Source organism: Cupressus sempervirens, chromosome 1 (genome assembly GCF_028749045.1).
Source record: "Cupressus sempervirens isolate cs-2001-9-10 chromosome 1, ASM2874904v1, whole genome shotgun sequence".
NCBI lineage: Eukaryota > Viridiplantae > Streptophyta > Pinopsida > Cupressales > Cupressaceae > Cupressus > Cupressus sempervirens.
This window is the reverse complement of record NC_143118.1, coordinates 481,034,776-481,062,338: the sequence shown is the minus strand read 5'-3', so window position 1 is coordinate 481,062,338 and position 27,563 is coordinate 481,034,776. Positions and strand designations below refer to the sequence as shown.

At 40.0% G+C, this 27,563-nt stretch overlaps 1 protein-coding gene across 2 annotated transcripts in view; it reads right to left on the bottom strand.

Annotated features, from left to right (window-relative positions):
• The window catches only part of LOC149578363 (uncharacterized), a 169,087-nt gene that overhangs the window by 109,874 nt on the left and 31,650 nt on the right, over positions 1 to 27,563 (bottom strand). For both annotated transcript variants that reach the window (XM_089828507.1, XM_089828517.1), the window contains exon 2: positions 99 to 228. In XM_089828507.1, coding sequence (XP_089684633.1) covers positions 99 to 228 — 130 coding nt within the window. The remainder of the gene's footprint in view (positions 1 to 98; positions 229 to 27,563) is intronic.

Sequence of the window (27,563 nt, the reverse complement as noted above, 5' to 3'; positions counted from 1 at the left end):
TTGATTATCCCTGCATGAAGCTTTAGAGATCATAACAAAAACTAAATGACATTATCAAGGAATGCACTATTTGACAACATCAAGAATTATGTTCTTACCTTTTCTAATTCCTGTGCACGCATCCTCTCCTCTATACAGAAGAGGTATGTCAACCTTGAGCATAGCATCTGAAGGGGCTCTAATAAATGTGACATTGACAATCTCATCAGTTGCTCTATTGATGTGAACCTGCACAATCATAATTTATGTGTTTATCAGCTACACTCAATAAAAACAAAAATAAACATAGATGCTAAATGTTTGAACAGAGTTTTTTCAAGTTTTACTTTATCTGCAATTGCTTGCAGCTTCCTCTATATGAAAAGAGAGTGAATTACACCAAAAAGAATGAGTTACATTTACTAATCAGCAGAGCAAGATGGAAACCCATATCTAATGTAAGCTAAAATGGACAGAATCTGAAAGTTTTGCCCAAGAGAATGCAAGTCTAGTGATCAAAAGATATATGTAAGCAATTATGTTAAAATCTACAGATGAAAAATGTGAGTAAACATGATTAGGAATGATATGAATGAGCACAAGGAATCTTCTAAATACCACAAAATCCATGAAAGATAGCACTGCTCGTGTAGGAACTCAAGCAGTTCATCTCTTTTCTTGCAACAACTATGACCTCTTTTCTTTTTAAAGAAATACATCATGCATTACACCAAAAACTATTGCATACATATATGTTTATGCATGTATGTATATGCATGTATATAGGTAGTTAGATATGTATGTATGTATGTAAATATGTGTGTGTGTACGTGTGTAAGTATTAATGTACATATGCATGTACCTATGTATGTGTTTGTGGGTAATAGCAGAGTTACATGGAAACCCAAATCGTTTATGTATGTATGAATGAAAATATGAATATATGCATGCATGTATCAATGCATGTATCAGCAGAGTTACGTGGAAACCCAAATCAAATGTAAGCTGAAATGGGCAAAATCTGAAACTTTTCTCAAGAGACTAAAAGCCTAACCCAACCCAAATGTAAGCTAAAATGGGCAAAATCTACAACTTTTCTCCAAGAGGCTAAAAGCCCATATTTAAAAGAGCCATGTGAACCAGATAGAGAAGTTAAATATGCAGATGAAAAAATGGACTCAATGGCAGAACTGAATAAACAAGATTGGGAGTGCTATGGTGATGTGCATGAGGGATATTCTAAATACAATGAAGTCCAGTGAAGATACCACTGCCTGTATAGTGACTCAAGCAGTTTACCTTCTTTCTTTAAGAGATTATTATTCTGAGATGCAGATGTTTATGCTCGATCACTACACAGCTGTCATGGAGATTATATCTTTCCTTCAGCTCTCTTTCAGTTAATTGGGAGTGTTTTGCCTTTCCTATCTCTGTTGTTCTTTGATAATAATAATACCTTATGTTACTAACTTCTGTTACTACAATTTAAATTTTCCCAAAATTATTCTTTCTGATAGGAAAACCCTATTTATAATGATGTGTTTATTGTTCCCTTGTGCTCCTCTCAGTAAGATAATTTGCTTAGTATTTAGGAAGTTAAAATGTGTTTTGCTTTGGCTGTCAAAAACATCAAATTTTCATTGCATTTGGTTCCTATTCTGTGAGGATAAACTAATCCATGACCTATCATTTCATGGTAGGTAATTGTTAGATTTTCTTGATCAAAGCTTCACTCCTTTGAGGAGATATTATTTTAATAGTTATAGTAGCACTTCACAATCTTTATTAAGGAATGTTAGTTGAGTATATTGATGTAACCCTTAGATGGTCTGAAGTCCCTGCAAGTAGTAATTTCTAAGTTTTTGTTGGCCAGAAATTTAATTTTCATTTGACTCCATAATTTTTCTTCCCTAGTCAGCTATCTTTATGTGAGAATAAACCTTTTCCTTGCATCTCTTCTTGAATGCTGGATATATGTTGCATTTAGTATATCAATGGAAACTTAGATGGTTTGAAACTTTAAAGTCACTGCAAGCAGTGATTTCTAAATATTTGTGTGACCAGAAAGTTGATTTAATGAAATTCTTTTTCTTCCTGAATAAGTTGCCTGTATGCATGAATCAACTTTTTCCTTGGCTCTCTCCTTGTAAACGTGACAATATTATTGAGCACACCCAAATGGTATTCAAAAAATTAGTTGATAACAAGTTCTCAGCAGCTATCTGAATCTTGTGCTATTTAAAAAATTTATGTTCAGATTCCTTCATTAGGTATCTTTATTATATCTGCTGCTATATTAACTCTTGTTAATAACTGCATAAGTCTGAACTGGCCTTTCAACAATTTCTGCTCAGTGGATTTAGAAAAAAAATTATAATTTTGCAAGTGGTAGAAAAGCAGCAATCTTGGCTGCTATTCACAATGCATCAGTGCCAGTGCAGCTGTCAGGGTCAATGACAGCTTATGGCAATAGAACTCTTAAAGGTAGAAGTGTATTCTTTTTCCCACCTGTAAAATATATTTCATAGCAATATTCTTGCAATTTTCAGCAACCCTTGAGTTCTGTCTCCATATTACTATCTGAAACATCTGGGATCACAATCTTTATGGTCATTGGCCTTTTGCACTCATGAGAGTAGATGTGTTTAAAAACATGCGATTGCCAGTTTAGTGATGCTTAAGATGTCTTTAATCAGATACCTCTCAGTGAGACAATAGCATATCAGTCACCAGTAGCTTCCCAGTCACCCCTGGTTTTCAAGTACAGACTGTACTCCTATTAAAGTTATATCCATTCTAATCCATCTTGTGGAGCTAGCTGAAATGACAACTGCAACATGTTATACTCCTGCAGTCCCAGCTTTCATTTACTAAACTAAAATCCTAGCCAAACCTTACACTTGCCCTGATTGTTGACAGCAAAATGCCACGATATAAGACAGTTGTATGAGAGAATACACTAAGGTTGAAAGCACTCCCAGAAAGGAAAATTGAGGGAGAACAGCAGAATTAAAGTAGCCAACCATTAGGAAAAGTCCAGAGCCACATGCAGCTTGGACACCAGTTCTCAAGCATTGCCATGTGATGATTAAGAATGTTTTAAATTGCTGGTAGATATTTGGCTCTCACAGTTCAAAACTAATTTACAAATTAAAGAACATTAGGAAATTAAGGACATGTTCATGTAATATTAATTGACTCATGAAATGATAATATAAATTAATTAAAAGGAGGCAATTTAATTTTTTTTTTTGGCGAAACATTATATTTATATTAATAATAATTGGTTCAAAATAGCTCCCAAAGAAAAGAACCAGAAAAGAAAAACTCCGGTCATTGCCTGATACAAAAAAGATGCAGAAGAAGAAATGCTGCATCAAGAGAGAGTATCTATCAACACTAATGAATCTTGTCCTAGAGATTCCCAAATCAAGAATATAGTGATTACAAAGAGCCCAAAACTCATATGAATACAATTCACTATCTAGTGCCAGAGACAAAACCAAGAACCCAGCCAAAAACTGTCATAAAGATTACCATCACTGATCTACATCCAAAACTCCAATTGAAACCATGATATTAGAAAGCCATCTAATGCAAGTGCAATCCAAGATCCTGACCTACATACAATATCTCAAAAGAACAAGGGAGATTCACAAAAAAAAAAACATGCGAAATCGTAAAGAAGATGTGATTTACTATCAAAAAAAATATGAGGACTCAACCTTATTCTAAACATATTCTTTTGTCACAATATTAACCAAGTTGGGGAGATCAAGGAGGTTAAGTGGGGAAAGTAAAGAGTCAATATAAACCCCGTCAATACCCAAATTAGCCAAACAATCAACTAAAAGATTGTCTTCTCTATAAGCATGCATGATGTAACATTTACAGATTGAATCAAGAAGAGACCATACTTGATGTAATATATACTGTGATGGAGCCTTATTTTGGGTATAAAAAATAATAATAATAATAATTTGGCCTCCATTCAAGATATGAGGTTGGAGACTTGATGAAGTACTGTGGCTTGACAAATATATTCATTACTATCACCGGATGTTTATCATTCGTCCTAATTCAATGGCTCGGTTCTTTACAAATATTCTACTAATAAGCAAAGTGGGCTATCATTAATATGGTTTCAAAGCATCCATTAAACCAGCAGAGGAAGAGATGGTAATGAGCAGCATAGATACAATAATCTTCTCAAAATATCAGAAGTAGCACAAATCAGTTACGTTCAGACTAATGGAGATGGCACACAAAATCAGCATTTGGCAGAAAAAGTCGTTTCTTCTATTCTATCATAATACATTTTTTCACATCATCAATTGGAGCTTGGTCATTCAATTGCTCGTGCTTCATACCCTTACGCAGATCCTTATATTGGAGGTATTCTGACCTATGGAGCTTCAACAATGATCCCCCCTCACATGTTTGGAGTACAACAGGCTCGTATGCTCCTGCAACCTGAAACAAAAGAAGAGCCCATGTATATCAATGCAAAACAATATTATGGAATCCTACGACGCAAACAATCACGTGCCAAGGCAAAGTCAGAAAATAAAGTTTTGAAAGCGAGAAAGCCATATCTATATGAATCTCGTCATCTTCATGCAATGAGAAGAGCAAGGGGGTGTGGAGGCCGTTTTCTCAACACAAAAAAGCAAGAGTTTGAACGTTCTGAAGATTTATACTTTAAATACTGATGAATTTCATGAATCATGCGAAATGGGGATTTTGGTTGAAAAGCGCACAGGATGTATTCTTATCGAGCCTATTTAAATTTAAATGATGGAATGATTAGATGCCAGTGCTCAACGGATTCTTTATGCCCAGACCAATTAGGAAGTAGGATTTATTTCTTGTAGCTAATATCTCACGATTTGTGTGTTTGCTTGCAGGTTCAGGATGTGTCGGAAGGCGAATCAAACACGACAAGAAGGCACCAAGGTTCAAAATATATGCTCGTGAAGAGAGCCCAATGATCATGCTGGCTTTGAGGATGGATGATTGTCTTCAATGCGAATGGTCTTCAGGAGAAGTGCGAGCGGAAGGATCAGTTGGAGGTGGCGCTAAGGAGATGTTCAGTTATGCGCAAACATCAAAGAAATCTAAACACGCATCGGTGAATGCAAAGGATGCAGGTGTTAGCCGATGATGATATATAAGGAAGGATAATTGAATCAGCTATTGCATTTGATTTTATTTAAAATCAAATTAAAGTTATACCGTTGGTTAGGTATTACTATGAAAGGGTGCAAAGTTTGGAAAACAAACTGATACCCCTTATGGCTCTATAAATATATGATGTGAAACTCAGCAAGATACGATTCAAGATATTTTTTTAAGTTTTGCACATTCTGAAGCTCATAGGTTATTAGATTCATCTTCTAAAAGAGATTGAAGTCGAACTAAACCCCTACATATTGAGGGCGCTAGACGTATATTTCAATTATTGTGAGAAATTGTGTTGGATAGAGTGTCAAAATACTGGATGTCTTCAACATGACTTTCTTGCAGTAAAATCACTAAGAGTTTCATTTACATTTGAGTTAAATATTATAGTTCATCTTTTGTGAATCATATTATTTCTTATAAATAATTCATTATCACGATAAGCAAATCGAATTGTTCACTGTTATTTGAACTTGATCAATACAAATACAATAAAATAAAATTGTTTTCATATTTGTACCTATTTCGTCCTTTTATAGGTTAAAATATTATAGGCTAGTTTAAATACACAAAAAAGTGTAATAATTTGATGCATTGTGATAACTGAATTGTTTCCAAATATTGTATATCACAAAATTGTATGTGAAAACGTATGCTATTGACACTATTGCCCATTTGAAATTCGGCATTGATCATTTAAATTGTTCATGTTTCTTGTAATGACCCTGCTCAAACCTGATTAAAACTTTTGATTTTTGGCCTTGGAAATTTTGTCAAACACTTCACATACAAGGGTCATATGACTGATATAACATTTCAGTTTGTTTTAATGACTCTTTTCTTCAATTAGCATCAATGAGAATGCTTGCAAGAGGACTCAAAATTGACTAAACAATGACCTAACATGAATGTGTAACTTATTTTGACAATATTCAATGCATAAATGGGATTGAAACTACTTGCAATATGCAGCTACAGCAACTAGTAATTATGACAAACACTTTGGATGCAACCCAAGATGGCATTAATGCACTTACAGCCAAGTGGCATTAATACAAACACTTGATATGCAAAATTATAACATTATTTATGCCAAAAAGAGAACCTATAGCCAATTGACATTTTGTCAAACAATTGGCATGCAAACTAATAAGCTGATCATGAATGATAAAAACACATTCAATTACAACTATATCAGAGCCGCAACTTATGTCTCCTTTATTGCACATATAATGTCAACTACAATGCTAGTTCGAAATGGCCAAGACTCTTGGCATTACAACATATGCAAACTATGTAATCTTCTGAGTACAAATGCAGCCTTAGTATGAAATCTAAAATGCAATATATATGCAACAATTGACTTGAGAAACCTGGTACACAAATTGTAGAAGAACCAGAGACTTGATTGTAACACTTGTTGATGATGAAGACCCCTCCAAATGAAGAAATTGACTCCCTTGAAGTGTCGCCCCTATTCTTGCTTGGCAATACTTTAGATAAATAAAGGCAGACTCTAGGCTCCTCGAATTTGACCTTGAAATGATTGTCTCGGCGATAGCAATTGAATGCAACAATACCCAGAACCATAGGATGCTTCAATGATGAGCTATGAACAAAAATGTCTTGCCAACAGTGCCCTTTATGTAATATATCAGACCGCTGAAATTATTTACCAGCAACCTGATAGCTACTCCAAAATACACCAAAACAATTGCCAAGCTCTCCCAAGATGAATGCTCAAATACCCACAAAGAAACAATACCCGAATGAGGCCATACAAGCAAAATCTGAATATGATATGCAAAATTGTCCTCCATTAAAATCTGAAAAGACTGGTAACTATAATAGCAATGTGCAATAAATGAAATCGACCCAATGATGAAATTCCAAAGCTCCGAAATGCCTCCAAAATCTGCAATAGATTTCCTCAAATCGATACCACCAAAATTTGGCCAAGGGCCATAAAATTTTGCTTTGAAGTACAAGTAGAAAGTTTGAAGCAACTTCCTCAACTTTGCAATAATTTAAGTGATATTTTCATACCCTCAAAATTGCTCACCAATCGAGAGTTTGCGTTCTCAATGGCCAAAGACAACTGCAAGAACCCTAGGCTCCACAACCATCAAACATCAACATCAACAACAACAAATCTGTTTGCCGAGAATGAAGCCCAAGATGCCTATTTATTCTTTTTTTGCACTTTCTCCAGAAACTTCTAGAACATTATTTTATTTTATTTATTAAGTGACTTTATAAGATATTTTACAATTCAAGTCACTTTATTAAATTAGTTAAATAAAAACTTACTTTTTTTTATATTTATTTATTTGATAACTTTATAAATAATTAACTTAATACCACTTATTTATTTAATTAAAATAATTAATTAGTCATCCTCATAAAATATTCATTATTTTGAACAATTTAATTAATTAAATTAATTAAATCAAATTACCTCTAAAACGGGGACATTACAATCCACCCCTCCTGAAATTGCTTGTCCCCAAGCAATCTCAGCAACAAGTACCATTCTCCTCCACCTAGATCCCAAGTGAAGACCTGTGTAATGTCTCAATCATCACCAAACAACTCTTGTAGCACAAGCACAACCTGTTGAATCAACTCAACCCCAAAACTGCGATGATAAATCTGATGCGCCCATACTGTTGGAAAGCCACCTCCCATTGCTTCCCGTTGTGCCACTCTGATACCTCCCATCTCCATAATGTAGCAAGTCCCCAAGTCTTGAATCAAATGATAATCATCATGAGAGAACAAAGTAGAAAACCTGCCAAACTTGGAATCACTATCTGAGATCGGAAGTAAGTCACCAACCAACAAGTAGATAGTTGCCCTATCGTATGAAATAGGTAACCAATCCAAAGATGAATTGTACATGCCTTTATTACCCTCCAAGTACAACTCTTGGGTGGCTGGTCCACTAAGAGAGTAATCACTAATATCAACGTCCTCCTCAAAGAATGATCAACCTCATCACAAAATGCATCCTTTCCTTGAGTAAGGAGTCTTCTAATGTTATCTACTCCTTTTTGTCTTGCCAAGTTGGAGAGATTGACTTTTTCTTTCATATCTTGAAGGCGTTGTGCCTTGGCAGCCACTAACCTAGCCTCCTTGGCCTTCCTCGTCCACTCATCATTCATCATTTTGGACCTTCTAATCTCTTCAATGCCAAAGTACACAAAATCGGTCCTCTTGATATCTTCATGTCCTCCAATGGGTGTAGTATTGCCATCAAGAAATGATATCATATCTTTAGCTTGTTCATGATCACAAGCTTCCTTTTCATGAGAATGATGATGCACCATGTTGCTGTCCTCAAACAAATCTGTGATGACATCATGCCATTGTAGAATGCCTTCTTCATTATGTGAAGAAAAAACACTAGTGGCTGCTCCACTAGGTAGAGGATCAAATTCCATATCCTCCCTTATATCTTGTGCCTCCAATAAACTCCCATATGAATCAACATTCATTGAACTACAATATGATTCTTTATCATGATAAGAAGAAGCAATGTTAAACTCACCTATTGAACCATCACAAAAAACCATATCTTCATGTGGATGCTCTAATAAAACTGATTGGTCTTCAAACACCTCTTGCTCTTCTTCATCCTTGAAGTCCTCCTGAAGTATTCTGTGCCCAACATCTTCCTCCAAGCTGGCCTGATTTTTGTCCTCCCTAGATTCGGCTATATGTTGGTCACCAACTGCTACAAACTCCTTGTAGAGGTTTCTAGATACCTCACTTGTAGAGACCTCTTGTTCTTCCACCTTAAGACTTTTAGAAATGGAAGTCATATACCTTGCAATTTTGTCTATGGTTGCTAGTGAGAGCAATTCGACCATCTTTCTTTGACTTTGTATAAGCTTCTCCAATTCTCCCATCATGGCATTTAACTGCATTCTAGGAATAGCCATAATTTCTTCGTTCTTCATCCAACAGGATGGCAGGAGACCGCTCTGATACCACTGTAATGACCCTGCTCAAATCTGATTAAAACTTTTGATTTTTGGCTTTGGAAATTTTGTCAAACACTTCACATATGTCATGTCCCCATTTTTTTTGGTGACAGTTCGATTTAATTAATTTAATTAATGGTTGTCCAAGGACGACTAATTAATTATTTTAATTAAATAAATAGTTATTAAAAGATAACTTTATATTTAATAAAGTGACTTGGAAAATATTTAATAAAGTCACTTGAGGGATAAGATCAAAAATGTTCTAGAAGTCTCTGGAGAGGATGGAGGGAAAAGAATAAATAGGCACCCCGGGGCTCCATTCGAATCAGGCAGTTGATTATCTCTCTTTGATTTTCAGATTGTGATTCAATCACAGGTGCATTGTGGAACCTAGGGTTTCTACAATTGTCACAACTGGCCATTGAGAACGATAACTCTCAATTGGTACGCAATTTTGAGGGTGTGAAATATCATCCGAATCATTGCAGATTGGAGGTGACATTCAGTCATTTCATCAGGGCTATTACTTGCGGCTTAAGGCCAACTTAATGGTTTTGCATCATTATTTATTCAAGAATCAGCGAGGAGAGAGATTGACATCGTTTCATGATTTATCTCTGAGTTGGAAAGAATTCGGAAGGAGTTAACCTCAGGTCAAGGATCCGTTCTAGAATAACATGACAAGAAAGTGCCACTAGCTGAGGACATTATAGGCATCGATTTATTTGACATGCGATTTTCAGGACCGGCTAGGATGACCTGTCATTGAAGGATTTGGTAGACAAACTTCAGTCAGCATACCAGAATCTGCCGCACTCAAAACATATAAAATGGTCAATTTACAATAATTATTGAAGCCGCACTCAGCAACCACATATCGAGGGTAACAGGCATTTCTCAAGAGCAAGCTGAAGGCCATAATGAATTCATGGGTGTTGTTTTATATCAGATCGCACAGACCTGACAAGCGGTGAATTAACCAATGAATACACATTCAACGTGGACTGCCAAATTAAAGCAGGAGGACGGCATTATATATTGATCTTCATTACGGTTCAGGAAGGTGCGGTCTTGGTGGGCACGGGATGCTGTTAACAACTAGATTATCATGATAGTCTGATCCGCAGGATCGATGACGAGTCTCTGATCAGTGCCGGCATCGTCTCGCAGCAGAAGTTTGAAGAAGGGCATGTGATACAGACTGGGCGTACTGTCACAAGGGTCGCGATAATAATCACAGTCTTAATAACCATTTCGTTGGGCAACGTCTAAAAGATCATATTTAGTGGTGGAGGCAGGTAACTTCTCTGCAAGTGACAAAGGAGATCTTTCCAAAGTATTCGGGCCAGGTTGGGCAGTGGGCCCCAAACAGCCATTGTGATAAGTTGGCGGCGTCGGCATTCCTTCCAAAGTGTGAATGTGACCAGCCCATGACGACTACAGGTAAAGGCCAATTAAAGTTTTTCTTTTGATACTATTAGCTATTGTAGATATCCAGTACAGGCTCTGTATTCAGTTTGGACTATTGTTGGATATATAAAGAATTTGCTTGTAATTAGATCCTTTCTTAAAACTTGAGGGTATCATTGTCTATTGTATCATGTTAAACAATTAGTTCTCGAGAGTTATTACACCCTTACTTGTTAACAGTTGCATACTGAGTATTAACGGGTTGTCACAATTCCGTAATTAAAAGCTTGTTTGCAAATTGCCACCGTATCGTATTGGGATTTAGTGACCTTTATAGCAAGGGTTATTTCAACATACAAGGGTCATATGACTGATATAAAATTTCAATTTGCTTTGATGACTCTTCTCTTCAATTAGCATCAATGAGAATGCTTGCAAGAAGACTCAAAATTGACTAAACAATGACGTAACATGAATGTGCAACTTATTTTGACAATATTCAATGCATAAATGTGACTGAAACTACTTGCAATATGTAGCTACAGCAACTAGTAATTATGACAAACACTTTGGATGCAACCTAAGATGGCATTAATGCACTTACGGCCAACTGGCATTAATACAAACACTTGGTATGCAAAATTATAACATTATTTATGCGAAAAAGAGAACCTACAGCCAATTGACATTTTGTCAAACAATTGGCATGCAAACTAATAAGCTGATCATGAATGATAAAAACACATTCAATTACAACTTATGTCTCCTTTATTGCACATATAACTACAATGCTAGTATGAAATGGCCAAGACTCTTGGCATTACAACATATGCAAACTATGTAATCTTCTGAGTACAAATGCAGCCTTAGTATGAAATCTAAAATGCAATATATATGCAACAATTGACTTGAGAAACCTGGTACACAAATTGTAGAAGAGTTGGAGACTTGATTGTAACACTTGTTGAAGATGAAGACCCCTCCAAATGAAGAAATTGACTCCCTTGAAGTGTCGCCCCTATTCTTGCCTGGCAATACTTTAGATAAATAAAGGCAGACTCTAGGCTCGTCGAATTTGACCTTGAAATGATTGTCTCGGCGATAGCAATTGAATGCAACAAAACCCAGAACCATAGGATGCTTCAATGATGAGCTATGAACCAAAATGTCTTGCCAATGGTGCCCTTTCTGTAGTATATCAGACCACTAAAATTATTTACCAGCAACTTGATAGCTACACCAAAATATGCCAAAACAATTGCCAAGTTCTCTCAAGATGAATGCTCAAATACCCACAAAGAAACAATACCCAAATGAGGCCATATAAGCAAAAATCTGAATATGATATGCAAAATTGTCCTCCATTAAAATTTGAAAAGACTGATAACTATAACAGCAACGTGCAATAAATGAAATCGACCCAATGATGAAATTCCAAAGCTCCAAAATGCCTCCAAAATCTACAATAGATTTCCTCAAATCGATACCATAAAATTTTGCTTTGAAATACAAGTAGAAAGTCTGAAGCGACTTCTTCAATTTTGCAATAATTCAAGTGATATTTCACACCCTCAAAATTGCTCACCAATCGAGAGTTTTCGTTCTCAATGGCCAAAGACAATTGCAGAAACCCTAGGCTCCACAACCATCAAACATCAACATCAACAACAACAAATCTGTCTACCGAGAATGAAGCCCAAGATGCCTATTTATTCTTTTTCTCCACTTTCTCCAGAACTTCTAGAACATTATTTTATTTTATTTATTAAGTAACTTTATAAGATATTTTATAATTCAAGTCACTTTATTAAATTAATTAAATATAGAGTTACCTTTTTATATTTATTTATTTGATAACTTTATAAATAATTAACTTAATACCACTTATTTATTTAATTAAAATAATTAATTAGTCATCCTCATAAAATATTCATTATTTTGGACAACTTAATTAATTTAATTAATTTAATCAAATTACCTCCAAAACGGGGACATTACATTTCTCAATTCATGTGCTGGCAATTTTTCTTAATCTATTTTCTCGAAGGATTTGATACTTATCTATTTTAGTAAATTCATTTTAAATTTTCTTTTCAGCAATTCACAATTCTACTAAAGTAAATAAAATTCGAAGAATAATACTCATTAATCACAATCCAAAGGGTTTCCTTGAATTCTTGCCACTTGAGGAAATTATCTTTGTGTTACAATTTATCCAATGTAAATCATCTTGGATCCAAGTTTTGTTGTCCACAATTCAGGTGTACAAGCCTTGGTTTAGTGGAGCCAAAAGCGTGGAGGGTTTAAGTCAATTTGACTGATCCTATCAAGTTGGCCAAAATCGATTAGATATCCCAACATCGAGTAGGCAAGGCTCGTAAGTTTCTAATCAACGATTTTGATAACCAACATACTGTATGGACCAATTATATACATGACGTTTAATACAAACATTAATAATAATAGATGAATCCCCTTCAACATGTAACTTAGATATAGAAAGTGATTTTGCAAGTTTTAAACCAAAAAGCAAGGCCAAGGCCTCAGCTTTGTTATTAGTACATTGAGGGAGAGAAGATGATTTTTCTGCAATCACATGACCTTTAAAATCTCTAATGACTATCCATAGCCAGAGTTGCCTGGATCTCCTCTGGATGCCTCATCAAAATTGAGTTTGAAATAACCCTCACTTGGAGGAGTACATTTGGTTTGTGCTCGGATAAGAGGAATCTTGGATCGACACAATGGAGCAGGAAGATGAGGAAAAAGTAAACCCTTCCACCAATGAATAACATAGCCATCCAAAGGAGAAAAAACATGTTTACCCTTATATTTACTTATTCAAACATCAACAAACTCAACAATTGATCTCTCTAATCCTTCCAAAAATTGAGGAATTGGAGATGACGTCTGTCTAAAAATTATCTTGTTTCTTTCCCACCAAATTGCCCATACTACAGATGTAAGGATGCACTTCCAAAGACATGAAAACATTGATTGAGTATAAGATTGGCCATGCTTAGAATAAATCCCATAGAGAATTAGGTAATGGCATATGGAAATTAAGCTTATTAAGGACAAAATGCCAACAATCTTGGGCAAAAGGGCAGTTTAAGAGGACGTGATCTGTTGTTTCTATAACTTGCAGATAGAGCACACAGTTAAAGGGATCAGAAATGTTCAATCTATGAAGACGATCACTAGTTAAAATTTGGTTCTTTAGTGCAAGCCATGCAAAGCATCCTACTTTTGGCAGAACTGAGCTATTCCAACAGAATTCAAAAGCACGATATGTGGTCTGATTAAACTGGTTGTGTTGGAGAGCCAAGTATCCTAGTTTAATAGAGTATTTACCATCTTTAGTTGGAACCCAAAAGAGGCAATCCGGTTAATTAGACATAAAAACATTCCTTTCAGCTAGTACTTGTTTGAAAGAAGCAACCTGATTGTGGGATATAGAAAGAATTGAGGGGTCTTGCCAAATGACTAGCCCTGTGAATCTATGAATAGCTGAGACATAAGTAGAAAAAGATGTCCCCCAAGCTTGAATCACCATGTTTGAAAAATCCTTTACAAAATTGATAGTGGCAAGGGTGAGAACCCATTCCACGAATCAAACCAAAAATTGACACTATCCCTGTTGTTCACTTGCCATGATATGAATGAAGTAATAACTTCTTGAGAAGCCATCATGAAATCCCAAATGACAGACCCCTTTAGCGGGTCTAGCACAGTAAGAACTCTAGAAGGTTCCAAGTTATCTAAATATTTCTCTTGTAAAAGGCGACACCATTTGGTAGAGGATTTTTCATACATTTGCCAAACAAGTTTAGCACCAAAAGCCCTATTCCTATTGCTAATGTTGGGAAGTTTGACACCTCCTGTTCTATAAGAGGTTGACATGGCATGAATAGAAATTAGCGGTATTTTCCTCTGACCATTCATATTATCTGATCAAAGAAAGGTGTGGATTAAAGTTTCAATTTGAGAGATGATACCTTTGGGGACTTTGGGGCAATTTAACATTATAAAGTGGGCCAAAGTGACCAAAGGAGGAATAAGACAAAAAGACAAAACACAATTGAAGGGTCACTGTTTAAGCATTCAAGGTGGAAGTCCCATTCATTTTCAGATATGCTTGTATTATGCCTGGTTTATTGTTTGTTTGGAGAGTTTGGGTTTCTCTTGGAAAAACGTTGGAAGAGCTTACATCTTCCAATTTAGACGTGAGGACGCAAACCATCAGGCCAGTTCTGGTGGATTGGATGCAGCCCCGGTACATCACTGCAGTTGATATAAGACAGATTTCATGTTGAGCTTACATGTTCGTTTAATGTGTTTCCAATCTAACTGTTGTTATTGTTTATAAGATTGGCTTTTCTATGCATGCTATATAGTATTGTTGAAAATTATAATACAAGTTTTTGAGGTTTTTCTATGTGAGAAATTGTTGTTGTATAGCTGGCTTATAATAGAATAACCAGTCTAAAGTTGTATCAAACTGAGTATTTTAATGAGCATTTATCGATTCATTTGCTGGTTTATAGTACTAGTTTAGTTTGCATGCATTATCTATTATGTCCTGAAATTTGTTTATGAGAAAATTTGTTAGAATATCCATTCAGGATATTGCACTAGTTTCAGAGCAACGAATCTGCCCTAGTGAAATCTTGATATTAGATGCAGCTTGTAAGATTACACACAATAAATCTGTTAGAATCTCTACTCAACTTGAAATATTTCAAGAGGGGTAGATACTGCATATTGTCTAAAACATTCGGGCACAACCATGTTTATCAGAAAGTTTATCAGAAACTGAAATGCAAATATTTCATTCTAAGTATTTTGGGTAAGTACTCCTATCTACTTGAGGTGATCTTGCCGTCTCATTAATCTCAGACAAAAACCAAAATTTCTCTGAGATTTCCATTCACCTGTTCAACAATCTGAAGGGAGACACCATACACTGGGAAGTGTCATTACTCATGAAACTATTATTATTGCAGTCCATACATTTACTGTTATTTTCACTAAGATCGACATAAGTAATTTTTGCAGTATTGAGTCCAATATTAGGAGCCATTGGGGAAATCAAAGACTTATCGTCATTAATAATGACAATTGTAGCTAAACATCAGCACAAGCAAATAGAATTGAAATTTGAAAGGGCGAAAATATTGGTCCAAGCTTTCAAATGTTCCGCACAATTGTGTAGTCGGGTGCTCTCATAATCTATATCATGGGTAAATATTGTCATTGTCGTGTTGAGAACATTAGCGGATGCCTACATTACTTATGGAGGCTTTAACATAACTGTTGTGAATGTCTCGGAAATAAATTTCGACAAAGATTTTGTTGGAAAAAATGTACTTGATGCAAACATATTTTATCTGGGACCCATTGAATGCTTTGAAGTATTTCTCTAAGTCGGACATTGGTGTGAATGTTTGTGAAACCCATTTGATGTCACGGTTGGTCCAAACACTCTAGACGAAGGAGGAAATAGTCTGAAGTCATTACAAATTTTGAAATAAAACTCCTTGAGAATGCCACGTTCATTTCTTGTAGTGAATCTAGAAGTTGAGTCCTCTGGGCATTACAAAGGCAAGTTAAAATTCAAATGGTCGCTTTCTAAAGTTTGGCGGACTATGTTAAGTGTGGCTCGATTCTAAGTTTATGAAATTAATTTTTATATGATTAGTTTTGATAACTTTTAACGGCACTAGCTGAGTTCTTAGCTGGTTGCACTCTGGTAGACTGGAGATTACGATGGGAAGTTACACAGTAATGTTCCCTTTTGGGACATTAGAAAAATTGAAGTCTTATTCTATATAATATTAAAATTGACTCTAAGACATAGACTTAAAATGTTAAGAGGTCAATTTAATGTTATACAAAGGACAAGGGGTCAAGGAGGAACAAGACAAAATGCCTTAAGGAAGTTGAAGAGCCACAAGGGAATAAGACGAAAGCCAGAGAGGAGCCGAAGAGTCTTGGTTTGTGTATTAAAAGGGGAAACAGACTCATTGTTGAGATGCTTGATTTTATGATTCAGTTCAATTTCCTCTCTTGTGAGAGTTTTCAGAAAGCTTCAGCTTTCAACTAGTTTGAGGACGTAGCCCCTCGTGCTGGCAAACAATGGACGCAAACCCATTGTCCTGAGAGACATCAGTTCAGGTGTTTCATTTGTGCTTACAAGTTCTTATTCTAGTATTCCAATCTGACTATTAAACTATATTTAGGATTGGATTTGTTATTGCTGGTTATTGTATTGTTGTTGTATAGTGCAATAACGTATTGTAAGGAGTTATAAGAGTTTGTTGGTTTTATCTTGCTGGTTTGCAACACATGGTTATATATTCGACATCTTGGATGTTATTGTGAAATAACGGGTTATACTCTTGTGGAGAATTCTTTGGGCTTTATTATAGCATTGTATTCCATTTTTGCATATATCTGAGTTTGAATGTCATATCTGAGAAAAGTTGATTAAATCTCTATTGGGTTTTCTACTAGTTTTTCAATTGAGCTGGAAACTATCTGCAATGTTTTGTTTCTGATTATATTGTAAAAAGAGAAATCAGTAAATATTCGATTAGGGATATTTCAGTGGTATCAAAGCTGGTTTTCCTGCCAACCTGAAGGGCTGCATTGAAACAATAATATTCTTTTTTTGAATTCTAGAAGAAGAGTAGTGTTATGAGATTATCATTACCTGCAGAAACTAAAAATGTTGTGAAGTTTATGCCTCTGCATATACACTCAGTTATTATAGGAATCATTAAGGGGTGAATGACATAGCTTGAGCCACGGCTGGGTATTGTGTACAAGATTATGGTGCTACAGTTATAGAAGATTTTTTATTAAGACTCAAATGGAGGTGTTAAATAGACAAGTGATAAAAACTCACACTTCATTCTGGACTACTATTTAGTTAGTTATTTTGGATATCTGAAGGTTAAAGACTGAAGTTCAAACATGTTTACCGTACAGGTAAAGAAAATGAACGCATACAGACAATGAACATGAACAGCAGAATTATATTCGCAATAGTAAATGAATGATGCTTTACAATGATCCCCGACGGGCTATAAATACTACCGCCGAACCTTCCTGAAAGAGTCCGTCGGCCACAATTATTCTATCCGCTACAAATTATTTACCGCCGGACCGTCGACTACAAACTAGAAAATACTGCCGGAACTATCCAGTCGGCTAACACCATCCCCCCCAAAAAAAACAGTTGTCTCCTGACAACTAACAAAATTAGGAGACAACCTACAGACCACAAAAGAAACTAGAGAGAAGGGGGCGTCCCAGAAGTGTGCTGCTGGCGACGTAACTCATACACCTACTCTGTCCTGATGCGGAGATCTGTCTGAATTTGAGAATTAACTTCGACGGCCTCCTTTAGAAGAAGTGCCGCATCCATGGCCTACGTCCTGGCTAACTGCATCTCGTGCTCAGCCGCATCCTTATCTCGAACCGCTGCCTCCGTACCTTGCTTAGCCACGTCCCTCTCCTGCACCGCTGCTGCCAAATCTGCCAGTAGTGCTGCCCGCTCTGTGGCCCATGCTGCCTGCTGATCGGAAAAGTCGGCGGCTAGCTTCTGTCTAGCCTCAGTCTCTGCTGCCAATGATCTCTCTGCTGCAACCCTGTTCGCCTCCGCATGCTGACGACCGTAATAAACATCTTTGTACAGTCCCACAATCTCATGTGCCAGCTTCATCATAGGGGTGTCATTGGGTCCCAACTCCGGCTCAGTAGCCCAATCTTCCAACATCTCAGCTATCTCCGTTGCCGGCCAGCCCCTGTCTATAAAGCAAGTCTGAAAGCGCCGAGGACAAATCCCATGGATATATGCTCTGATCAAGTGCCACTCCCTCTGCCGAGTCAGGGCCTGAATTGCCACATCGTGGCCCTTCTTCAATGCAGATTTCATAGTCCTGAGGTAATCCCGGCACCTGTCCTCATCTGACCCATAGTCCTCCTTGGCGAAGGCCTCCAATGACCATTCCGCATCACTGTTTTCCTCCTCATCAACAAGAGCCATGCCCACATCCGGTGCCGCCATCTCTGCTGTTAGCGCAACCATGGCATGTGGCATTCCCTCCTCCTGAAGCTGAGGCTCTGGTACCGCTGGCCATGTTCCTGAACGCCTAGGAGACTGAATGGACGGACCCCGCTTGGCAGGAGTGAGTCGGAACTGCTGCCTCAAAAACTCACTAGCTCTATCCATCACCTCCGGTTGGTCGACCTGCGCAAGCTCCATGTTCATCTCCGATACTGGCTGGGCTGACTCGGCCTCTGCTAAAAAGGATGATGAAACGGTGACCACTGCATCACAATCAATGACCTCCAAGCGAACCTGCGGCTCAGATTGTGGCGGTGGCGACTGTGCTCTTGGTGTGACTGCGACGGTGACATCTGCTGGTGCAACTGGAATCACCTCCGCTACAGCCGTCGGCAATGACTCGGCAACAATCCGTGGGACGGCATCCGTCACTGTCTGTGGAACCACCTCTGTCACTATCCGTGGGACATCTGCCTCCGCTGGAGGAGTCATAAGAACCGGGGTATGGCGCTGACCAAACGCCGGAATGACTATCGAAGAGGTAGTCAGGTGTGCCGAAGTTGACAACTGAGGCGGGGTAAAGAATGTGGGCCCACCACCCGCTGTCTCATCGTCAACTTCAGCCGATGTGCTCTCCTCTTCTTCCACGGATTTAGCCCCGTCACTCATCGAAGTGCCCTCCCGTCCGCTATCTGTCTCCCCGAAAGGGGCCAATTCACGGAGTACTTTCTTGTGACCTGCTGCTGGCCCTCCTGTATCTAAGTGTCGCCAGTAGAATATGGGAGGCTCCTCGTCTGCCAACTTGCCCCTTCGAGGAGCCTCAAAGCCATCCATTGGAATCTGGCTAGCTGCAGCCTCTAGAAACAACCCGATGGCATGGTGCGGCATGAAAAATGTTCGGTGCTGAAGCGTCATGAATTCTTCCATCCTGTTGGCAAGTACTGAGGCCCAATCATATACCACTCCCTACATGATACCATTCATAAACACAATCTGCGGCAATGCAATATCTGAGGCCCGGGTGGCGCCTGTCAACCTGCTCTTGATAATGTCCATGATACACCGCCAATGACCCTCCCGAATAAAGTCTCTGCGAAGCCCTCTACACTTTGTCCCCTGAACTACTGTCTCCCTCTCCACGGGTGTAAGATCCCTGCATACTAGAGCTATCCAATGCTCCTTCCGTCCCCGTGACAGTTTATGATTCCTGATTTCCACTTTCTTCCCATCGGGGCCAGGGATGCCGAAAACTCTAGTGAAATCCCTCGGTTTAAAAGATACTGACATCTGATGCTCTTTGTACAGGAATGTACTTGTTCTGCTCTGGGCGCTATATGTCTTTATCATAGTGCGCAATACTTATTCAAACAATCGGATGGAAAAAGTGGGAAGCTGAATAGCCCAATGTACCTGTGCCCGCAGCAAAATCTGTTTAATTTGGTCTGTCTCGGGGGTCTCCTGCCACCACTTCCAGCATTCGCTTCCACTAAGACTCTCAAACTGGACAGTGAGATAGGTGAGTTCCTCCTTGGTTTTTTGCTTCTTGCTACTAGAACCGGAAGGACCTGCAACTCGAATCCCCGATGCCAAAACTCTTGAATTCTTCTCCATATTTGCCGCAAACTGACTCTTCCATGGCTTCCGCTTACCTGCTGACTCCATGCAACAATGACTTATTTCTTCTTATATAAATTTCCCCTTGTCTGTTACACATGCAATCTCACCCCACGGAGAGGTAAATGAACGAGTCGTAGTAAATCCGACTACACCAGCACTCCTAGAAGGCAGCCAGTAACTTCCGGAACAAACTCAATCTTGGCGAAAAACCTAATGCGCTGGATGGAAACTGCGAAAAACAGCATGCTCCTGATGAGTCTCGTTCTACTACTTCCCCGACCTCCAAAAAGTTTGCGTTAGCTAGCAAGTTCAATAGATCAGAAGATTCGGCAAACTCCATTACGACATGAGTGCAGCATCAAAGAACAACCAACGATGAATCCGCATCATTTCAAAGCAGAAGAAGAAAAAGATCCAAAACACACACATCCGGCAGCGACGGATTTTGAACTAGCGTCCGGTGAAAACATTTCTGTCTCACCCGCCTTCGCCAAATAACGATACAACCAGAGGGATGAACAAGAATCGATTAAGTTTTATGCTGCGGACGCCTTCTTGTTACCCGCGGAGAGAGTTAAATGTTGAAGAGACTTATACCAGCGAACCATTCTTTCACCGGCGGCTTTTGTGGCGAGGAAAATGTTATACTCGCGAGAGTTTGTGTTTTTATTTCTGCCGAAGGACAACTTTATGCCCGTGGGGCTTTTAAGAGCCCGCGGACAAACTGTCCGCGGGACCTTACACTCCCGCGGGGTTTCTCTGCCCGCAGGACTTTCACTACCCGCGGACAGGCAGTTGCCTGCGGGGCTTTTCAATCCGCGGGGCCTCCGTTTTTTTTTTTTTTTTTTTTTTTTTGCAAAAAAAAAAATTTTATTTTTATTTTTTCTTTTTCTTTTTCTTTTTTTTTGAAATTCGAATACATCAAATAACAGCGGTACCTCTGGATGACGTCACCGCCAGGGAATGTTGTACTCACGACGATGGCGGATTCAATGACGGCGAGAACTGCCTTGCACGATATGGTTTCAACTTGGATCCGTTAACTGACTGAGTCATCTCCTGTCCGTCCAAGGTTGTCAATTTGATTGCCCCAGTGTCACCAATTTCTTGGACCTGATATGGTCCAACCCATCGCACTTTGAATTTGCCCAGCTTGAGTTCATTACGGCCATCATACTTCAGTACTAACTGTCCCGGCTGGAATCTGCTACGTTTCAGATGCTTATCATGCCAGATTTTGCGTCTGTTCTGTGCCACTTCTGTTGCCCACTGTGCCAACAACCGTTTCTCCTCCAGTTTATTCAAATTATTCAATCGCTCTTGTAAACTTCCGTCATCATCGAGTTTGTTTTCCAACGCTATTCGGAGACTCAGAATCATGAATTCTGCTGGGACCACTGCTTCCTGTCCAAACATTAACTGGAATGGTGTGTGCCCGGTCGTCATTTTGTATGCCGTGCGGTACGCCCAGAGGGCAGCGGGTAAGTTCTCCTCCCAATCAGCACCTTCCACCGTGCCGGATTTGTAGATGATGGATACCAGAATTTTATTGGTGGCCTCTGCATGCTCGTTTGCTCTTGGATAGTACGAACTCGACAGTGAATGATAAATCTTGAACTGAGTGGTGAGCAGTCGAATAACATGATTAACAAAATGACCTCCCCTATCACTTGTTAATTGTAACGAGATTCCATACCTTGTGATGATCTGTTCATAAATAAATTTCGCGGTACTGACGGCCGAGTTATCTGGTAACGCACGGGCCTCCACCCACTTGGTCAGGAACTCCGTTGCAACAATGATGTAGCGGCACCGCCGAGTCTTGCTCACCCTCAGTGGTCCAATGAAATCTAGTCCCCATCTCTCAAAAAGTTCCTACGCATGGGAGGGTTGAAGTGGCATGAAATCTCTCTTCAGCGGCTTCCCAGCCCGTTGGCAAGTGTCACATCCGACGACCCATTCCCATGCATCATTGTATACCATCGGCCACCAGAGTCTTGCGAGTAATATCTTTCGTGCAGTGATGTCAGGCCCCATGTGTCCTCCCGCGGGACCCTCATGTGCTTCTTTTAACACCTGCGGTATCTCTTCTTCCAACACACACCGCCGAAGAATATGATCCGGCCCCATTTTGTAGAGCAACCCATTGATTAATTGAAATGTACGACTCCTGATTATCAACTTGCGCCTATCATTTGTTGACATCCCCGTGGGAAACTGTCTTGTTGAGAGGTATTCGCCAATACTCCTGTACCATTCCGGCAGTACCCCAATCTGAAACAGCTGTGCGTCAGGGAACTCGTCATTCACACCATCCGCTAGTTCCCCTGTTTTGATCTGCGACAGGTGGTCGGCACTGACGTGTTTCTTTCCTAGCCGGACAATGATTTTGAAAGTAAATTCCTGCAACAGTAGCAACCATCGGCTGATCCTCCCTTGGATGACAGGTTTGTTAATCATGTACAACAGGGCCTAGTGATCAACATAAAACACAAACGGTGTAGCAAGCAAATAATGACGGAATTTTTGCACAGCATAAACCATTCCCAAGGCTTCTCTTTCAGTCGTGTTGTAGTTCTGCTCGGCCTTTGATAGCAACCGGCTGGCAAAGTATATTGGATGATCCAGTCCGTGATTACCAGTCTGTGCCAGGGTTGCGCCGATCGCATAATTGGAGGCATCCACATGAACATGAAATTCTTTATTCCAATCCGGATATGCCAGGATGGGTGCCGTAGCCAATCGTACCTTCAGCCCTTCAAATGCCTCATCCTGCTCTTTCTCCCATCTAAATGATTCTTCCTTGCATGTTAACTTATTTAACGGTTAGGACACCTTGGCAAAAAATTTAATAAATCTCCAATAATAACCTATATGCCCGAGAAAAGATTTTACCTCCGTCACATTAGTAGATGGCTGCATTTTGAGAATGACTTTCACCTTGTCGGGATCCATCTTTAATCCTTCCTTACAGACAATGTGTCCGAGCAATCTACCGTGCGGAACCATAAATCTGCACTTTTTGGGATTCAATGCTAGCCGGGCCCTGCGACATCTCTCCATACACTCACCAAGTGCTGCCAGGTGTCCGTCCTTCGTGCTAAATATTGACCAATCATCCAAGAAGGCCTTGAAATTTCCCACAGACATCTTGTCGAAGATATGTAGTATAATCCGCTGGAATGTGGCCGGTGCATTACACAACCCAAAAGGCATCTGGTTGTACGCGTAGACCCCATCTTCAATGACAAATGTTGTCTTCAACTTATCCTCCTCCGCTATAGAAATCAGATTATATCCAGAGAACCCGTCCATAAAAGAGTAGATTTCATGTCCCGCGACCTCCTCCAGAATGCTATCTATGAATGGAATCGGAAAAGGATCTTTGATCGTTACTGCATTCAGGCATCTGAAATCAACGCATATCCAGATCTGAATGGTATCCTTCTTCAAGGAAATGACTATTGGTGACACCCATTCGCTAATCTGTACCTTGAAGATAATGTCGGCTTCCAGCATCCGGTTGATTTCCTCCATAACCCGTGCGGCATAGTTCTTATTCATCCTGTAGGGTCGCTTCCGTACAGGTACAGCTCCGTCCACCAGCGGGATGCGGTGCGCACACAATTCCGGCAGTACTCCTTTGAGGTCCTTGTATGTCCATGCAAACACATCCTTGTAGTCCATAAATATCTTGAATGCCGCAGCCTTGAGTATTGGATCCCAATTATCTCCGACTAGTATGTTCTTCGACTCTGCCTCGTCCCCCAAATTCATTGTTTGCAGCGGAGCTTCGTTGTACTTGATTGTCTGTCCTTTACTGAATGCATGGGCGGGTGTAACATCCAACGGTGTCTCCCCCTTCTTTACTTCAGTAAACTCCTTTGGATATTCGTTCTCAATTGACAGAACATTACAATTGTGAAATAATTCATAGTCCCCCATTTGCCAGTGGTAGAGACCGTTGACGGAATCCAAGTCGTCATCCGTTGTTCCCCCGTCCAATCGGAGGACACCCTCCTGATCCAGTTCCATCCGTCGTCTACCTTCGTCCTCCTCTCCCTCAAAATCTGACGACAGAGCCTCTTCCCCTACCATTTGGGTATGCAAATCAATGACGAATCGGCAGCCTTTACTTTCCAGGGATAAAGTGTTCTTCTTCCAATTGTGTCGAGCTCTTGCTTCGATAAGCCACCCGCGGCCCAGGATGGCATCATAGCCTTTCCTTTTCAATGGAATCACCACGAAATCCATGAGGAACGGCTGGGTGCCAATGGTTACCGGCTGTGCCATGAGAATACCTAGTGGTTTAATTCCATGTTGATCGGCGATCAGTAGCTGAAACCTTGGAGGCCACAATGTCGGCTGTCCAAGTTTCCTCCAAGTTTCTTCTGGCAATACATTTATGCCGGACCCTCCATCCACTATGGTGTCAGTGAGAACATGTCCAAGTATCCCCATCTCGACAACTGTAGGTTGTCGTCCGGATGTCAGCGCCAACAACATCTGATCTTCTCCTCCCGTAACAATTTCCTTTTCTTTTCGTCGACTCGGTTCTCCCGGTGACTTTTCCTTCTCGAGGCTTGATTCCCCTGCCATATTTGAAAGAGCAGAACGAAGTTGGGGCATGGTGAGAAGCAAATCACTTACCTTTACTTGCACCTCCGTTTGCAAAATTTGTCGTACTATGTTTTGTTCTGCAGAATTTCTTGCTGAAGTGGCGGCGGTGTCCGGAGAAGTTACTGCTTGAGATACTTTTCCAACCTTCGCCCATGCTGCCGCAAATTTCTTCTTTTCTTCGGCGGGGTTCGGGTATTCTTTTGCTTGTTGCCGCGTAATTGCGAGAAACTCTTCCTCATCGACTCCAACAGTGATCAAGTTCACTCCGAATTTTGGACATTTTGAGTCGTCGTGATCACCGGGCCCGCACCATCGGCACAATAGTTGAGGTGTATTTTCTGTTGGACATTCTCGCGCAAAATGCCCCCACAAGTTACCTGCTCGACACTGAATAATCAGTCATCCGTTTGCATCATACTGAATCCGACTTCTGCTCGTATTGGTATTGTTATTGTTGTTATTTTGTCCACGCCGATTATTCCTGTATCCTCCAGAAGTAGCGCCGGCGGCATTTGTGTTTCCGTTACCACCTGACAGGGAGGCCTCCTATGTGAGAAGCACCTGCGGAGATCCTCTTGTTTTCATGTTAAAGGGGCAGTCTTTTGTCGAGTGTCCCATGATCTGACAGATGTCACAGAATTGGTTCTTCGGACATGATCCTTTAGTGTGACCGTCGGTCTTACATTTCGTGCACCACAATTCACTACCTTTTGGCTCTTTCTGCATATTTTTAAACTCCTTCATCATTCGAACCATATCCTTCTGTAAGGCACGAACCTTTTTGTTACTACCTTCGTCGTCACTACTATCATCTCCAGCAGATTCGTCATCATCAGAGTCAGAGGAGCTAGTTTTCTTCTTCTTTGTCTTCTGCGCACTTTCAAGGTCCAGTGCTCTGTTATAAGCATCGGCATATGACGATGGTGGTACAATTTTCATCTTCCTCCGCAACTGTGAGCGTAGGCCGTCCACAAACCACCTTTTCTGCAATCCGTCCGCTGGCTTGCTTTCCATTTTGTTTATTAAGTCTTTTAATCTCTTGGCGTAAACACCGATAGTTTCGTGCTTCCCTTGCTTGGTATTGAAAATTTCCGCTACGATTTCATTTTCATCCCGCAAAAGTTTAAATTCTGCCAAGAACTCCTTTTTAATCTTATCCCAGGTATCCAGCTTCTGCGGATCCATATCTGAAAACCAATCAATCGCGACACCCCGTAGGGTTGCCGAAAATTGCCTAGCCCATTCGTCAGCATCTGTGATTCCATTTGCCCGCCAAATCGTCTCACATGTCTCACAATGTCGGAGGGGGTCGGCTGTACCATCGCCTTCAAATTTCGGCAACTTTTCTTTGGGTCCCGCCATAACTCTGGAGGTCTGCACTCCTACGTTGGTCGGCACTCCCACACCGGCAGTCGGCACTCCCACACCGGCAGTCTGAACTCCCACACCGACAGTCTGTACTCCCACACCGGCGGACTGGTCTCCCACACCGGAGGTTTGCACTCCCACACCGGCGGTCTGCACTCCCTCACTGGAGGTGTCGACAGCTGCCAACCTTGGTGAAGACGAAGGATCCTCCGAAATTGTTTCCCGCGGAAGTCTATCCTAGACGAAGAGGTCACTCCACGCTCATGCTCCGTCGGCACTGCGAGTCATGCGAGTTGATGGTCTCCCATCTGAATTTTCTTCCCTCGACAAACACAAATTCAAGAACTCCTCTCGTGCTTCTTCCACCAATTCCACCCGCTGCCGAGTCTCCTCCAACAATTCCTCCGCACTTCGGTTTCCGTCGGCAATCTTCTGGAATCTCCGTCGGCGTTCAGCTTGCTGTGCCAGAATTAAATTCTCTTGCGCAATACGGATTCCATCTTTTCCCTTTGCTTTATTCCGATCCTTGTTAAGCTGATTTGGCATTAATCTTCATTCCTCCCACCTTCCAGATTCATAAGGCAACGACGCCAAATGTTTACCGTACAGGTAAAGAAAATGAACGCATACAGACAATGAACATGAACAGCTGAATTATATTCGCAATAGTAGATGAATGATGCTTTACAATGATCCCCGACGGGCTATAAATACTACCGCTGAACCTTCCCGAAGGAGTCCGTCGGCCACAATTATTCTATCCGCTACAAATTATTTACCGCCGGACCGTCGGCTACAGAATACCGAAACACTGTCGGACCGTCGGCTACAAAATACAAAACACCGCCGGACTGTCGGCTATAGATTAGAAAATACTGCCGGAACTATCCAGTCGGCTAACAAAACGTAGGAGGAAGGAAATGCGTTCTGGAAAATGACAATTTATGGTAATTAAAGACTGAAGTTCAAACGTAGGAGGAAGGAAATGCGTTCTGGTAAATGACAATTTGTGGTAACCATATGCAGACCATAGCAGCAGACGTAAGCTATTGACAAGCCAGGAAGTGATCTCTTCATAATCAAAACAAGGTAAATCTCAGTGTGATCTTGCTTCCCTTGTTCACGAGTTGGTCTTTCTTAGTCGGCTTCCACCTTCAAACTACACGGCAGGAAGAGACACTGGTTGCAAATGTTTGAGTATCTACAGGTCACCATTGAAGACTAGACAAAAATCTAGAAGTAAACTTCCCAAACTGTAGAATCTGGGAGGAGTGTAAAGTGAAGTAAAATAACCATCATCTAAGCTTATACAAGGGCGGGTCTTT